General features: G+C 43.9%; 1 protein-coding gene across 3 annotated transcripts in view; it reads right to left on the reverse strand.

Moving 5' to 3' along the window:
• Positions 1-13,628, reverse strand: part of SLC22A23 (solute carrier family 22 member 23) — a 118,446-nt gene that overhangs the window by 24,811 nt on the left and 80,007 nt on the right. For 2 of the 3 annotated variants that reach the window (XM_087762584.1, XM_087762581.1), the window contains exons 4-5: positions 11,221-11,389; positions 5,957-6,084 (exon numbers count right to left, since the gene is read on the reverse strand). In XM_087762584.1, coding sequence (XP_087618710.1) covers positions 5,957-6,084; positions 11,221-11,389 — 297 coding nt within the window. Of the gene's footprint in view, positions 1-153; positions 277-5,956; positions 6,085-11,220; positions 11,390-13,628 lie in introns of all 3 variants that reach the window. The other variant, XM_087762576.1, reaches the window with a different exon arrangement.

The following is a 13,628-nucleotide window of genomic DNA, read 5'->3' on the forward strand; positions in this document are numbered from 1 at the left end:
CCCCTCCAACTACCTTTATTCTTTGCTCCCACAACTCTTTTCACTCTCCTATTTCCTCTCTTCTCTGTCCCCTGGTCCCTCTTACTGCTCTCTGCCTCCACTTGGTTCCCGAGGTCTCCTCTCCTAACCCCTCACACCGGCACCCAGACTCACCCGTCCTCTCTCCTCTCAGTGCACGCGAGCTGGGGGAGCGCTGGCAGGGCCAGGGCTCTCTGCCAGCCCTCCACACGCAGTTCCTGCCCTGTAAAGCCGGCTCCTCCGGGAGGAAAGGTAGCACTGTGGAGAAAGAGCCAGTGTGCCAGCCAGGCACAGAGCAGCTGTGACAGGCTGGAGCATGGCCAGCGAGAGCCTGCAGAGGACTCAACTGGTGAGAAAGAGTCCCCCCTCCTTTTTTTTTTTTTTTTTTATTTTCTAGCATATTTGGTTTTTCCCAGTGCCATCAAAAGGCACGTCTTCAGTAGAGTGCTCCCTTTTTCCCCTGTCCCCTCCAAACCCTGCCACTGTCAGCAGTCACTACCGCCCTCACCAGGGATACAGTCAGGCCACGCATGGGCTCTTCTCTTCCATTCCTGTAGACCTAGCCAGCAGAAGAGGACTTACACTGATCAGTTACATTCTTGTCACTCGCTATTTATCATGTACTGCATGTCCTGAAAGAGTTGCACAAACTCCATCAGCTCCTGCTCCTGGACAACAGGGGACCACCAGGAGAAACCCAGCCCCTCCAGAAAGCTGATCCGACATACAAGAGGGCAACAGAAATCACTGGCTGGCTTTGTGTGATATGGAGATCTCTGTGGCTGACACACAGCCCTTTGTAAGAATTAAAGGCTGCCTTCATGTAGCACCTTGAACTGTTTTAACTAAATTTCCCACCTTTACGCGACTACCCCCTGGGACTTGCATGGGATATTTAAGTTTGGCACCATTAAACAACCAAGAAACAGGATTTGGTAAAGGAACACATCTGGCAGGTTTGTACATAGTAGCATCACATTGAGTTACCTTTATTATGGGGCCAGGGAACTTGTTTTCTTTCTCTGGCTAATACGCCTGGCTCTTCATTCACCACAAGCTTTAAAACAGTACTGTACTTGTAGGTGTGATTGTCTGAGATATGAGTAAAGCTTTGTAGGCAGAGTTAATCTCTTCTATTTCAGACACAAGGCTTTTTCACCCTTTCCTCTGCTATTTACCCAATGAAAAAAAGCATGCAAGTACACAGATCCAAGCCTCCATGCTTAGGAAAAAAAATAAAAAACAAAACAAAACAGGAAAGTAGCTTATGTATAAAACAAAAGTCATGGCAGTGTGTTGCTCAGTAGCAAGAAAGGTGAACAATTTTTTTTTTAATTAAAAGGAAAGCCCCTGAAAACCACAGCTTTCCTAACTGCAATCCACACACACACACACAGAGTACTTGTCATCACTGTACCCCTTCTTCCTCTCCATAACGTGTCCTGCACGCTAAAGTATTTGTGTCTATTTGCACGCTTGATCTTTGCTGGCCACTTTTGTAATTACATCAGTGTTATTTCTCTAAGCTTAGAAAAAAACCTTGGAAAGGAACAGCTATAACCTGTCTGTCCACAGGAGCATTCTGGTTTTCATCTAGAGATAAGCAAAAAGGGGGTTTTGTTGCTCAGCCTGGTCAAGCAGATATTTTTCTGTTAAGGAACATCTGAAATGTCACCCACCAAAGGGGAAGAGAAGGAGAACCACACAAAGGTGGGTTTCCATGGAAGCGTCAAGCCTGACGCTCAGGTAATTGCTGATACAGCTTTTCAAGTGGTGCATTTCCCAGCACACCTGAACATGCCGGCAGGGCTAGGTCCTGCTGCAGCGGAGATCAGCTTGCAGCAGTCAATCTGCTCCAGCTAACCAACAGACCCTTCATCCCACATGAAGAAAAAACATGCCTCCTACCAAAATAATGAAAGCCGTCTAATGTGCAACATGCCTTTAAAAGGTGTAAGGACAGTTGGTGCTTTGGGATTTCCAATTCCCCTAAACACTCTTTTCTCCTGTTCTTTAAACAGATCTCTGCTTCCTTGGCATTTATTTCACTCAGGTCAAAGTGACTGTCCTGCAGCTGCACTGAACTGAATGTTTGTTTCTTGTTCCACAGGGGAACAGGGAAGAGATGGGGAAGTTTTTCAAGAAACTGGCAGTGAAAAACCTGTGCTGAATTAATATTACCAACATATTTCATTTGCACGTGATTGAAGCTGACTTTTTTGGATAATGTTCTGAAATATTTGTCAACAAAACTCACCAAGCCTGTTTTACAAATGACATTTCAATATGCAGTTGGATAAAAATCATTCCCTTGATGCAAAAATGAATTTAAACTTCTATTTCTACAAGAGGGCAAAGTGTTGAGCCAACTGGTGAAATTTTGAGACTCAAAACATTAGGGATGATTTAATCAGGTCTAATTAGCACAGCTGGATTTCTTAAGCATTAAAGAAGAAAATATGACCACATAAAACCAAAAATCTCTTTACAAAGGCAAATTATTCCTGCCAAAAATCACAAGGTGAACCAATCACTCAAAAATAAAGCTACTTAAAGCTGTCAAGCGGGCAGCTCTTCTTTGGTTTTGCAACCAGCAACAGGCACTACGTTACACGCCTGGGGCAGGTTACTGAGAAGAAAAGGGCAATGTTAATTTACAACATGCTGGACTCCTATCAACATCCCTTGTCTCACTTTAATTTGTTTGCCATGCATACTCTCTTGCTGGCTATGCATTGCCCATCAGCTGCCTATGCTGATTTTCTCCAGACAGAGGTTGTTACCACAGCTGCTGGACCTTTCAACTGCAGCTGGACCACTGTCCAGACATTTAGTTGTTCTCTTTAGAAACATCTCCCAGAAGAGCACTGGCAAACCGCTCCCGCCCTATGGGATTTATTCAAAAACAGCAGACAAATTTTGCTTCCTTTTTTCCCGCCCAACACGTGGGCCACCTCCCTGTGGAGCAAACAGGCCTTACAGAAGGTTAGTGGCACTTTCCCCTATGGGCAGCGTAGCCAAATGAGTAAAAGCTTTCAGCAGGCAATGGGAACGCTGTGATTCTTCAAAAAAGGAAAATAAGCCTGTTCGTTGCTTGGACAGCAATTCAAAATTGCATTTTCTTCCATCCCAGAAATACTTCACCCACTCAAACACTACTTTTTATCATGGAACTCGTATCAGTTGTTAAAATGGGTACGTATGAAACTACTGTGACTCCTGTAATAATCTGTTATATAGGATACACTAATTTGACTGGTACGTATGAGTAAAATTACAGTGGGGTTTTCAGCTAGAAGGGACTGCAAGTGAGCAGTTTATCATTTAAATGCATTGGGAGTAATTCAATCACAGGAGGCTGTTACGACAACACAGCGAGGAATAATAACCAGCAACACAATGGCCCCTAACTAGAGCAAAACGGTTTCCAGCCCTTTCAGATGGAAAACAAAGAATAAAACAAATCACAAACAAAAAGCCCTCCACACAGATAGGAAAGCTCAACAATGGAGTCAAGGGGAAATAGGGGATATCTGCATCGGGCTCAATGGCATCCTTTCTCCCAGACAAGTACCAGCTTTTTACACATTCTCTGCCACAGCATCTCCAGGTATGTGATTATAACACAGAAAAGCAGAGAAATGCTTCTTTTCTGCTTACGGACCCACTGGGAGACACATGGCCTGTGCTTTGATCGCATTCTTCATTCAGGATTTCTACTTTTCTCCTGTCCTCACTCAGACCGTCAACACTTCCACGCACCCAGAACGAGAGAGAAGGTCCTTCCTTCCAAAATTTTTAGTTAAGCTCATTTCATCCTTTTGATACTGCTCCTCTCTTACTCTCCCTACAGAAATGCAGCATCCCTCCAGAGCTGGGTCAGGAAAGCCTTAACATGTGGGGCTGCAGAGAGAGTTTAAAGAGAAAAAGTGAGGGAAGAAATAATAAAAAACCCCAGCAATATCCGCAACAAATCCAGCATCAGCAGGGAGGCAGAAATGACCATGTTCTGTATCACTTAAAGTTTGCAAAGGGTAATGTACTGACAACTGCTATACCTAAACGTATTTGCAGGCAGGGAATCCATAGCATCAAGATGTGTAAAAGCTCTGTTTTCCACATGAAAGGGAGTCCCTCCTTAAACAGGAGTGTACCCCTACCACGAAACTGCTGGAAAAAGTAATCAGTCACAAATAATAGTCATAAAGCCATTTTGATATTTAGCATTCCTCCATGGACAATATCATTATACATGGCTTAAATAAATCCCTCTAGCACACAGTTGCATCTTTATCATTTTCCTTAAAGGAAACTCAGGTAATTTATTTTTTCGTTCCCCTAAAATACATTTTATTTCATCTGCAAATTCAAGAAGATGACTAGCTGAGAAAAGTCAAATTTAGAGTTGGCTGGAAAACTCCAAGTCCAATTGTGAGACATTTTGTTGCCTCAGAGATGGGTATTCTCCAAGATCCATCATTTACTCTGGGGAAGATCTGCAAAAAGGACGTGGGGGGGGATGGAGATCACTAGGTTAATGGCTGCTCACATACCCCCAGCTTTTCAGAACTTTACCAGAAAAATGGTATTTACATTGCAAAGCCATATTGTGTGCGATGCAGATCCAGGAACTGTAGTGCCAGACACTCAATTCACGTGCAAACAAGCTAATTAACACCAGCCTGCCAAATGCACCAGAAATGACAGCAGTGACCTGGGTATGAATTCCACAGACCCAAATCGGACTTTTTCACCCCTCACTGATGAGGACTGCTTCATTTGTTAGGCACTGATGTTAACGGTGACATTTTTCTATTCTGGATGAAGCCTGTTCCAGTGCTGACTGATGCCTTTAAGCACTGATTGATTGAAGCTACAGTTACCCCAGAGACCTTGGGCAGTGAGAATCAGCCAAGCGCAGGAAGCATCACCCCTACCTCACCCTACCTCACCCCTGCCTCACGCGGGCAGAGCTCCTGGGTGAGGTCTCCCTGTAGCCTCCAGGGTCAGAGTAGGTAGGGTTTGAAAAAGTGAGGGGGCGGGGGGAAGAAAGAAACATTTCCACTGTTTTCTGACTAGTGGGTAGTCTGATATAGATTGCAAGTGACAGTGCAAAATGGGTATTTATGGGCACCATGAAGCCTGTGAGAAGGAAGAGGGGAGCCTGAACCAAATCTGACAGGCAGACCAGTGAGATGAAGATCCAGAAACTCTTCGCCTTTGTTGTAATTGAAGCCCCACACACAGACACAGTCTCTTCTGCAAAGCACCCTGCGAGACAGGAGCACAGCTATTTCAGCAACAATGCTGGTGTTAAGAGTTGTCAGCCCTCTCTAAAAGCATCAGTAAACCAAGGAACCGATAATTTAGACTCTCAACCAAAACCTGCACCCTACTGCTGCTGTTTGCAGCCCCTCTACGCCCAGAGCAGCATCTTTCAGATGACGCAGGAGAGGAAAGCAAAATGGCTCTTGGAGCAAGGCTTTAAAGAGAAACTGTAACATGGTTTAGGTCTGCCGCAGGGCTGGTGCTTTAGCATTTGGGGTTTGAGTGCTGCCGCTTCTCCAAACCAGCAAAATAAGTGTTGCGTGATGGGCAGGATCCCAGCCAGCAGCTTCCTTAAAACAGTTTCCAGAGGCACACAGGGCTGAAGGTGCACTCTGTAGCTATGGAAAAATTCTTCAAGAGATGTCTCTAAAGACATATGGCCCTGCAAGATGAGACTATAAATACTAGGACTGTTCAACAGGCCAAGTAATTTTAAACACAGTGCTGGAGTTCAGAATGGTTTTTCAAGAAAAGCAGAATGAATGAATGAATGAATGAATGGGATGATTTTATAGGCAGTAAATAGATTATTTAATTCTGGGCAGCAATGCCATGTGCAGCCTTTAGAGAAGAGTGGAGGGATTTGCAGTTGTCTGTCTGTCCTACTCACCGGGCACCACTCCTTTGATATCGCTTTCCGTGTTCATCCTGTTCTTGTGCGTGAACTGAAGGATCAGTTCCTTGGATGCCTCAAACTGTTGTGTAGCCATCAGCCACCGAAGAGACTCTGGGAAAATACTTTAAAGATGGAAAACAGGTTAGGGTCGCTTCCAAGTTTCTGTCATAGAAAGAACTGATAGTGTTTAGCTGCTCATTTAACCGTTCATGAGCTATGTAATTATTTTCGAAAAGCAGGAGAATCACTTATGAAACAAATAAGAGGGAAAACAGATTCAGAATGTGCAAATTAATGACATTTTCTTTTACACTGATTCACAGATGATACAGGAACTATCCTATCACCTAGAAATAGGACGTATTAGAATTTTATAATGTATTAGAGGCGTTCTGCCTGTTAATACAATTTTGAGAGAACTAGGAGATGTCTGCAATAGACATTTGCTGCCAAGCAGGGAATGAATGAGATGTGCAGTTAACACATGGTAATTCAGACCAAAGAAGGAAAATAGCTGACAGAAGTGATTTGGATTCTCTTGTAAAGATGGAGAGAGGAAAGAGACAAATTACTTTTTAGGATTATAAGGGAACTGATTTTTTAAATTTTTAAACATGTCAAAAATCTTCTCCCACATATGCAGACTTTAAGCCGTTCTTTTATACAGGTCAGTATTGTGTATGCTCCAGACAACATTCAGGTGCTGCTCTAAAAGTTCCCCTTGGTAAAGGCAACATTATGTTAGTTGAGTTGCCTTAAAAATATACACGTACACACAGAGTTACAAAATAAAAAAAGTTTATTTTCCATCCGGTTGTTTCCTTCATGTGCTGATATTCACCTGAGTTATTAGCTTAACTGATGATGATCTTTTTTTTTCAGATGAGTTTATTTTCATACAAAACCAAAAGAAATATGTAGATCTTAAAAAAAAACAAAACCAAACAAACAAAACCTCCCATACTTCTATAGAGATGAAAACTTTCAGATCTGACTCCAAGCATATTTTCCTTTCTTGTTTAGGCCTCATTTTCACTAATCTTCCAAAAGACTTTTCTAAGAACAAATTTAGCAACTACTGTTAACTTCAAATATATAAAAACCCCTCAAATTTCCTTCACAAAGAACTGATCTTTGCTGTGGATGCTGCCTCAGTTCTTACAGTTCAACCCAGCAGACCAGGCAATTGCACCATTATAGTACTATCTTCTAAGGCTGATGCAATTTGGAAGACAGCTTAGCAAAACCTCCATCCTAGATAAAGTATTATTACTTTTTTTAAGAAGAAAAAAGGAGAGAAATCAGGCAGACTGCAATCCAAATTATATCAGGCAATAAAACTACATAACAGCCATGATGACAGCTATTCAGTTTGACAGCTTATTTACTACCACTGGCGCTGCACGGATGCTTTGGCATATTCTCCTGCAGAAAGTCCTGTACTGCAGATGCACATTTTGAAAAATTAAGAATTTTCTGAACGCAGAATCTCCCCGCACTTGGCTCTGGAGAGGGGACAGCCTCAGCCACTAGCCTAAAAGCTGCACCTTTTGAACAGTCCCCTTACAGGTACCAAACAACAAGCCCTGTGGGGAGCACCTGCTCCTAAGGAAGGAAGAGAGCCACAGGGATGGGCATCGTGGGGACAAACGCTGTCTCTGCCTCCCAACTCCTACAGGTTTCTCAAACTGGCAGTGCTGAAGCCTCACGTCTGTCAGCTGCTCCATTACTCAGTGCAAGCAGTGGGAGGTTCATTTAAGGATCTTTAAAAACTCCTGGGCTGCTTTGAACCCAGGTTATCAGTCACAGCAAGGGGAAGTGCTGGCCACCCCACCTCTGTGCAAGTGCCCGAGCTTGGAGCACGGACCCTGCTGCCAAGGGTCTTTTGTGTGCATCTCCTGTTGCCAAACCAAGCACCATTACAAACTCAAAAGCAAAAAAAAAAAAAAAAAGCCAACCACCTGGCCCCTGTGGACTTCTGCACAGAAATTTGGTCACAACCTCATTCTTCATAACCTGGCATTAAATACTATACATATAAATCAAACCTGAGACCGCTTTTTGCTGAGGGTGGGCAGTCTCCCAGGCTGAGCTGACTGTGGACACCTGCTTGATAGTCTTCTACCTCCTCCATCAGTGAGGAAAGGACCAGTTGAAGTTGAAGAAAAGGACCTTTTGCAGTTGAAGAAAAGAACGGGGTGCGGGTGGGTAGAGGGAAATGTTCATCTCCTATTACACAGCTGCTGCCTGGGAGAGGAGAGGGGGAAGACTGGAAGGGACACTGGGGAAAAAGATCCTAAGCTTGAGAAATCCTAAGAGCAGAGAATACTCCTTGACAGACAGAAAAAGGACAGGCAGGCACTGCACATAGCTGGAAGGAGAACCATGATCCTGTCCAGATGCAGAGCAAACCCATGCCCCTATAAAGGGTGCAGTGTGTCAATCAGGGGTCTGCCCCAGGGCAACAAGCCGAGTTATTATAACTTTGTGTCTTGGTAAAGGTAAATCCTACCTAACAGCCCCAGAAAAGAACTGGCCGCCCCTTCCTAGTTCTTCAGTTTTGGTTAGAGTGAAGCAGGACTTTATTTCAGATTATTGATACCTTTGCTGACCTTCATGGCATGGTCCTGTCAGAAGCTTCCCGTGTCCAAGGCAGAGGAAATAATGCCTCTCTATAACTGGAGATCCCCTTCCCTCCTGGCTTTAACACGCACACACACATACACAGTTTGAAAGCAGCCTAACATCTATTAACTTATTTTTATATGCTTGCCACCAACCCCTGTGCTCATGTCTGGCTTATGTGGGTGCCTCTCTGCCCTTCCAGAATGACCTGAGAGCTCAGCAAAGGCACCTGCTCAATTTGCAGGTGTCCCAGTCCACCAGCCCATCCCTCCTAGACAGACCTGCTGCTTCCCCCTTTTCCCCAATCCATGCCCAGCTTCCCACTCCACTCAGCCACCCACCTCCTGGGGATGGTACAGCCTGGGAGCAGGGCAAATCTATAGGTAGGAGAGGGCTAAGCCCCAGCATGGAGGGGCAAACAGCTCTCTCACGGCAGGAGATGGAAGGAAAGAGAGCAAGGAGGAAGAAGGAGGCAGCGCAGGGGCTATCGCAGCATCTGTTATTGAACTCACTGCTTTAGGTACACAACGGGGAATTAATAAGCAGCGCGGTTTTCCAGTTCTTTTATTACAAATCAGTTCGATTTCTTCCTTCATCTGCAACATATGCTGAGGGTCCACGCTCTATTCCCCAACACAATGCTGGGGGAAGAAAGAGGAAAGGAAAGAGGTAATAAAACGGTAGCGCTTTCCAGAGAATATGCAACAGATGGGAGAGAAAAGACTAAGAGAAAAGTGCATACTGTACCGACAGTATAATTAAACAGAGTCCATTTCCGCAAATGCAAAAACCCCGGGCAATGCAAATCCTGTTACTTTGGCTGTTACCACTATTTATCAAGCTGTCATATCACACATTATATAAGGGGAATCTATTTGCGTGGTCTGCCTGTCCTGTCCAGCCAAAAAGCTGCAAAGCTCTTGAAGATTAGGAAATAAATGTTAGCATTTCCTATTGCTTTCAATGTCACCCAGGGACGACCTCTCAACAGCAATGGAAACAGCAACAGCCACCTGGAAAACGTGCTGCCTCCAGAAGACTGCTGAGGGGTTACTGCTGTCCATGTCGTTTGTCACGTTTGTTAGGCGTCTTCATACTATCATACTATCCTATTGGACGCAAATATCTCTAAACGTTATGTTTGATATTGGGTTCTACCCAGTGCTGGATATAATGCTTTCCAGCTGGCGGGCATCCCAATAGGAGGTTTTGGAGCAGACCCGCACATGTGCGTGTTTGCATGTGTATAACATATGGCAGGTTTGGGAGAACAGTATCATACATTAACAAGAACACTTTAGCTTATTCATCATCAAGATTAACACTGACAAGATGAGACTATTTAGATGTTTTATGTTGGAAAACAGGGAGCCGGGGGGGAACAACCTTATCTTGTAAAGGATTTGTAACTTTTCCCGGTGTGCCGCGTTTTGTCCTCAGCCCAAGCTGCGGCATGTCTACCTCGGGGATAAACGATGAAATCCCCGCTGAGGGTTACCATCATGAATGCAGGGGAACTCTGTAAGGCCTTCACGCGTTAATAGAAAAAGATATAACTGTTAAAAATTGTTACACACTGTAACAAGATTTCACATGTTGCAACTTGTCAGGCATTACAACTGGCAGCTTGGCCCCCCACCGTACATAAACAACTTGGTCTTGCACAGTGCAGTGGCATTTTTTCCTCATTTTTTTTCAGTGTACGACAACTAAATATTTTAGTCATGCTATAGTTATCTTTAAAATGAATGATCTAGCGTGTTCTTACTGTTATGGTTTTGTACAACACTGCTCTCGTAAGCCTCTGTTGTGTTATGCCGCCACTGCGTGTCACTATTAAGACAGAACAACAAAGACAGACTTTTTTGGGAGATTTATAGAGTCCTGGTGGGAACGGAATCGGCACCACCTCCAAGGTGAGAGGCACCCTGTTTCTCTCAGGACAGCCGTACCCATGCTGCAGTGCCGCTGCTGCAGCGGGCAGAGAGGAGTAGGAGCAGCCAGGAGGGGAGGATTCCCGGCAGGAACGATCCCGAGCCGCTGCCCAGTGCAGACCGGCCACCCAGGCGTCGGCACAGTGTGCGCTAATCCGGGCGAAAACCGAGCAGGCAGTCTGGTTCAGGGCTGGCTACCTCATGCACACAAGACGTCCAAGTGTGCTCGTTCAAGAGCTGACACACGTTATTTTTAACCTAGCCTGGCTAACCCAGGCCAAAGAAACCAACAGTGACAGCCCAGAACCACAATACAGGTTTTAAGGGAAAATTTAGCTGTGCAGCCGCAATCTGACAACAGCTCGGCTGAGAGGCTTCCTCTCAAGAATTGTTTGCATCTTTAAAGGCAGAGTAACAGCCAGAATAATAGCAAAGTACAACTTGCTGCTCAATGAAAGAGGACCATCTCCTGAGTTCCCACCACGTCGCAGCACGTAACCTCTGTGTGTGCTATGATCAATTATAAAGTTGTTATTTCTTATTTCAAAGTCAAGTATTTGCAAAAGGTGAATGTAACAACACAGGGAAAGGCTCATATGTATTGTGAAGCACATACACTTCCAGGCAGCAAAGCACCTCCCAAGTCCAACATTAGGAGCTCGCGTTGTCTTTGACCCGACAGGAGGAAGAAGTACTTACACCCAGTAAAGCAGCATCAGCAGGAAAGGACAGATGATGACTGCCTGGAGGACCTGCCAGTCCCTGCAGAGGGCAGCCAGCCCCGGCATGAGGAACTGCCCTGCCATTTCGATGAAGCTCGCCACCATGGTGATCATGAACCGGTGCCCAGGAGGACAGAGCTCTATCCCTGAAACACAGAGCACACGCAAACGCATTAGCTCCCCACCAGCAAAGGCACCCACAGAGCATCTCTTTATGAAACTTTCAGGGAGTTAATGTCCTTCTAGACCGTTGGCCAAAGTTATGCACAAGCAGATAAATCTTGTTTCCTCCTGTCTTTAGGCTTCAAATACCCTAGCAGCAATAGAGAAGCCCATTAACAGCTGGCCGTGGGGCAAATATTGCAACTTCCATACACCTATTGCATCTCCTGCAGACCTGCTGTATCCTCATCGTCAGCTTTCCTTCAGTCTCTGCCTAGGGAAGCATTTTACCAAATTGTAAGATGTTTGGTTTTTTGAGGGGAACATAAGCTAAAATACAATCCAAAGATTTTGGGTCGAGCCTTTTCGCATTTCTCAGAGACACCGCATGCCTTTCCAATCAGTTTGCTGGGAGGCAGGAGAGCGCAGCTCTCAGCAGGATACAGCTGCCCAGCTCATACGGGATGCCACCTGCCCACAGTTTAACATGCTACGACTCAGCCAGTTTCAAGCTGGATTTTGCTGAGTGGGTCGTTTCTGGGTTTGCTTTTTGTTTTCACAATAGCTAATCTTGATCAACTTTCAAACAACCCAGCCTTCCATCTGTCTTATCCTGTCCTCCATCCTTCCTTTTGCTGTGGGGCAATTTACTGCCATCACTGGTATCATCGGTTGTCTCAGCTGCCTTGTGACAAGTGCATTCAGTAGATAAAAGCTTCCTTAAACCCTGGCTACCTTTTATTTAGTCCTCAGAAATAAAGATGAATTTATCAGAATCACAGCTTTAAAAAAAAAAATCACAGAAGAAATAGCAGAAAAATTGGACTGCCTTGTGGAAATATATTCAAACATTTTTTTTGCCAGTGAGATTGCAATAGAAGCCCCTATTTCATATTTCCCATTTGCCCGCATTCACTTCTACAGATTAATAATTAAGCACAATTAACCTGCCACAAATGTTGTGTAGTACTTATCAGCACGCTGATACAGAAACATAGCTTGTAAACATTAGTGATATGTTGCTGTCAGCATTGTTGCTTTTCCTTGGGATGTTTCCTACGGTTGTTTTAAATTAGAATTTAACGGTTGTTAAAATTGTAATTGAAAAGCCATAAGACAATAGGAAGGGATGACAGCTGCTCCTTCATTCACTCACTCATCTGTAGCTTGTTAAGCATTTATCACTGTAACACAGATTTAAACTAGCTGACCAGGAACTAGCTTGCAGACCAAATGTAGGATTAAACACCACACATTGTTTTTTCCCCCCTGCCTTTCTTTTCAGCCAACAACAGAAAAATACCGATGGATTTTTGCCAGTACAGAAGGAAAATGTATCCATTGCAAGGCGGTCCAAATTTTCATTAGCTTAACCACAAACACAGCAGCTTTGGAAAAGAAAGGGGGGGAAAAAACCCTCAAAGACTCTTACTTGCTATAAAAGCCTTTTACATTTTCATTAGAAAAACAAGATTAAAACATAGAGCTCCTTATTACATTAATATGGTTTCATTCTTACTAATGAAGTATCCCAAGCCTAGGCGATTTTTTTATTCTATGCAAAGAGGTCACTTCCGTTTTATTTCCCTAATCTTCAAATATAAAGTCATTCTGTTTGTTTTTCTAAACCTTAAAGTCCCAGTTACTCACACTCCAATATTCCTTCATTAAGTACAAGGACGAGTTTTGTTGCTATAGAAACGGGAAGTCTGCATTAGCTAGGTAAGGCTTTGGCATTTCAATTGCATTGCTTAGGTTAGTATCAGAGAAAAAAAATTAACCAAAGAGGAGAACAACTTTTATATGAAGTCAGAAAGAAGCATCCAAATAATAAAATTATATTTTATTAAGTCACTGGTGCATAGTACGTAACTCCATATGCAGCAGTTATTCATTGTATAGAAAGGAAATAACTTCAGAGATTGTTTAGCGTCTATTTTCTTCTCTGGATAATCACACGCATATGATCAATTTTTGCCCTTTCCTCTAAAAAAGCTGGAGAACACAAAAAGATAATCCCTGCTGTAGCTGGGTGAGTGTGACTTTCAAGTGACATCAGCAGGCGCTCCGTGTATATGAAATATCACATCTCTATCGAAATGTTCTACATATTAGGACAGCCTACTGACTTTCCAACATCTCTCACATCAATTTTATATGATAAAAGATGCAGCACTGCAGTTTTTAGCAAGCATTTAGCAGTCAACCTTTTCCCACCTCTGC

This window comes from Nipponia nippon, unplaced genomic scaffold, assembly GCF_047370975.1.
Source record: "Nipponia nippon isolate SJK-2023a ecotype South Korea unplaced genomic scaffold, ASM4737097v1 scaffold_1, whole genome shotgun sequence".
NCBI classification, from domain to species: domain Eukaryota; kingdom Metazoa; phylum Chordata; class Aves; order Pelecaniformes; family Threskiornithidae; genus Nipponia; species Nipponia nippon.